The sequence below is a fragment of the Puma concolor genome, chromosome D1 (genome assembly GCF_028749965.1).
Source record: "Puma concolor isolate L17-30 chromosome D1, mPumCon1.1.hap2, whole genome shotgun sequence".
Lineage (NCBI taxonomy): Eukaryota > Metazoa > Chordata > Mammalia > Carnivora > Felidae > Puma > Puma concolor.
In genome coordinates, this window is record NC_141676.1 from 15,068,989 (window position 1) to 15,072,913 (window position 3,925).

At 37.6% G+C, this 3,925-nt stretch overlaps 1 protein-coding gene across 2 annotated transcripts; it reads right to left on the reverse strand.

The window, feature by feature from the left end:
* Nucleotides 1–701: 701 nt before the first annotated feature.
* Nucleotides 702–3,925, reverse strand: LOC112865255 (olfactory receptor 4C11-like). Of its 2 annotated transcripts, XM_086679390.1 has the most exons (2): nt 3,912–3,925; nt 702–1,602 (listed from the first exon to the last, which is right to left on the reverse strand). In XM_086679390.1, the coding sequence occupies exons 1-2, from the start codon at nt 3,923–3,925 to the stop codon at nt 702–704; spliced, it is 915 nt and encodes a 304-aa protein (XP_086535516.1). The 2 variants fall into 2 exon arrangements, with proteins under 2 accessions (XP_086535516.1, XP_025784078.2); XM_025928293.2 differs by lacking the exon at nt 3,912–3,925 and having other exon boundaries at nt 702–1,610.

Genomic DNA, 3,925 nt, shown 5'->3' on the forward strand with positions numbered 1-3,925 from the left:
ACCCTGCCAAAAAGCAGTTCCTGGCTGATACCGCCCATCACTGCCAAGTGTAAAACTCTCCTTCTCCCACCATTCACCAAACATTGACAGTGTTTTCCTGTGACAGTCCAGGTTTTCACTGAGGTTTCCAGCTTTTCATGGAGTTTGAGGGTCCATTCATGTCCCAGTGAGTCAAGCTGAGGCACAGATTCCACGACAGAATTTTCTCAGAACATCTCCAACTCGAGACCACAACCTTCATTTCTAAGCTCTGGTTCCATAGGGATTACCTCTACATCCAAGATCTTAAGGACTAGAATAAAATCTGTAAAGGATTAGTGTGTGCACACACATACACACACACACACAATCATTCTGTCAATAGTGAGTATATTATTTTCTGAAGACAAATTGTACAGGAAGATAAATTATCATATGAATATGGCCAGCTGTCAAAAGAATTCAACTGTTAGCACAGGTGGCTCACAATGTTTATGGATTTCAAGTAATCCTATTCTAATGCCATCCTCTCTGAAAAAGGGATGTGCATTTATTCATACTTATTTATAATAAGTCAATTAAATATATAAAATATTAGTGAAATTAAACATTTCAATGGATTTTTCCCACAATGAGAATATTTCATCTTTCCTGCACATGAAAGAAACCAGATGTTAAGGAAAAATACATTCGAATCCCTGAATACCCTGTATCAAAAGAAGTCATGCTTTGCTACACCATAACTTTTTCATGGCATTTTTCACTTCAACATTCCTCAGGGTATAGATCAGAGGGTTGAGCAGGGGCGTCCCAATTGTATAAAACACAGCCACCATTTTGTCTATTGGAAATGTGGTTGGGGGGCGTGTATACATGAATATGCATGGACCAAAAAATAAGACAACCACAATAAAGTGGGAGGTGCAGGTGGAAAGGGCTTTTCGCCTTCCTTCAGCACTGTGGTTACGCAGAGAGTACAAGATGACTACATAGGAGATAAGCAGGATTATGAAACTCACCGTGCATATGGCCCCACTGTTGGAAACAACTAGCAAATTTATCACATAAGTGTCCATGCAGGCAAGTTTCAACAAGGGCTGCAAGTCACAGAAATAGTGATCAATCACGTTAGGGCCACAGAAAGGCAATCTCAAAGCCAGGAAAATTTGTGCCGAAGAGTGGATACAAGATCCCACCCAGGCTAGAATCACCAAAACGCTGCACACGTGCCGGCTCATGATGGTAGTGTATCGCAAGGGCTTACAAATGGCTACATAGCGATCAAAAGCCATGAGGATGAGCACCAAGATTTCCATGCACCCAAAGAAATGGGCTGCAAAGACTTGAGTCATGCACTCATTGTAGGAAATGGTCTTCTTCTGAGTAAGGGCATCCACAATCAATCTGGGGGCTGTGGTTGTAGAGAAGCAGGCGTCAGCAAAAGACAGATAGAACAGGAAGAAGTACATGGGACTCCCAAGGGTCTTGCTTATTTTAATAGTCACTACAATGAGAAAGTTCCCCGACAGTGTCGAAAGGTAAAGAATCAAGAAGACACCAAATACTGCCTTCTGCTTTCCTGCATCCCGAGTCAACCCAAGGAGAATGAATTCAGTCACACTGCTATTCATCGCAATTCTACTGGCTGAAAGTAAGGTGCAGTTGAGGACAAGGGCTGAATCTGCAAAGAGAAGGAAAGAAGTGACAGCTCGGGAAGATCACTGGGCTGAACTCTGAATGCCTTGCTTTTGCTCCATGTTATGTTACCTCTGACTGCCTTGAAACTTCTATGACTCTTGGTTAATCTGCAGATGCCCAAGCCTCTCCCAGATCTATCTGTTGATTTAGAAACTAACTCCCTTGGATCAAAGCCTTTGCATTTGGGGAGGTAAAATTAAATGTCCTTTAAAAATCATGATTCCTACTAAGATTGAAAGCATCAGAACTTCAATTCTCCTTCAGCAAGTGACTTAACTGTCTCAAAATTTAGCCTTCATATGAAAAATACAGTGCAAATATTTGCCTTACCTGATCCTGATTTTCCCTAAGAATTAAAAGATTGTTTAGGCACACAGATACACACATATATCTCATGTGTTATGCATTTTGTCTATGTGCTTTGACATCTGGAAAACACTATTCCACTATAATTAACTTGTTGGAAAATCCCTCTGGAAGAAAGTATTCGCAGTTCATTTTATTCATTTTTGGGTCCCTGACCCCTTTATCTCTGACTCCATCAGTATGTTGGATGAAATATGCTTTACAAAATATGTTTTGACAATCTTTTACTTAACCTCCGTTGTCCAATGTCAGTTTCACTGATGCTATTATATAACAAATATCAGGACACCTTTGAGGTTGACATAATTGAGGGAAACTGTTTACCCTCTTGACTGTACTGTGGGACTAAACTCAGAATATTGGGCATCTCTGCCTATGAATTGAACATGCTATAAAATTCCTAATGATGCCTATATTCTAAATAGTATTGTTACTCAGTTATGTTCATTTTACCCTGAAGTCACTAGGATACTTCTAAAAATTTCATCTTGAAACATATCCCATAATTCCAACATACTATATTATGATTGTTCTATTTCAAGTTTTTGTTCATAACTTGTTGAGTTTGTCACTGAAATCATCATATTATGTCATTTTGTGTCCTGATTTTGACTTGAATTATTATAACACTTCTTCCCATGTTATTATACTTAGCATTAGTTTAACTGTTAATTTAATTATGTGACATTGTATGAAGTTTCATAAGTGGCATCTCTTTGACCATTTGTCCTTTGAGTTATTTATATAGTTTCCAATTTTGAGTCACATAGATAACAACTTAATTTCCAAAGTATGATGTTGTTGTCCCAAATGCTAGAGATTATCATTGCTGTTGATAATTATTAAAAATGTTTCCCAACATTTTGCATCCATTTATTAACTATATTTTATGATGAAATAATTCATGTTTATCATTCGTTATTCAAAAGACACAGAAGAATAAAATAAAATTTAAAGCTGTCTCCAAACTATTGAATTTATACTCCTACTCTCCGGAAATAACTACTTTTGGTTTTCTTTTAGAAATGTCTTTTAGGAAACATTCTCTAAGTATATTTACATATGTGTGTATCTCTACATCCTTTTACTATATACACATATGATCAATATTTCAAGGTTGATGATTTTGCAAAAAAGCTGATGAACATGCAAACAAACAAGAAAGGTTATTTTATGACACGATCTTATTCTCAAATGTAGAAAACAATTGTATTTTGTTATATGCACATACATTTTTATCACCAACCACATTTTACATTGTTACTACATTTTTATTTATTTTTTTTTTTTTAAATTTTTTTTTCAACATTTATTTATTTTTGGGACAGAGAGAGACAGAGCATGAATGGGGGAGGGGCAGAGAGAGAGGGAGACACAGAATCGGAAACAGGCTCCAGGCTCTGAGCCATCAGCCCAGAGCCTGACGCGGGGCTGGAACTCACGGACCGCGAGATCGTGACCTGGCTGAAGTCGGACACTTAACCGACTGCGCCACCCAGGCGCCCCATTGTTACTACATTTTTAATGAAAATATTGCTTTTACGAAATTTTTTATCTTTGGTCAGTTCATATTTTGCAATGTTGATATTTTATCTGGGATGGCTATTCATCAAGAAAATAACTACATTTCTTGGTCAAGAACACAGTTGCTGCAGTCAGATGTCTTGGGGTCAAATCCCAGCTCCACTCTTTACTAGCTGGGGAAAGCTACTTTACACATAACATGGTTACACTGCAGATAAAATGAGAAAAAGATCCAGCTTACAATAAGCGAGAACTATGTAAGTCCCCGCCTCTGCTACTTTCCCTATTATGATTTTACTTTTTCCCTTTTCTATGACTTTTTTTCCTTTTCTTTTATTACAAGCTGTCCATTTCCCAT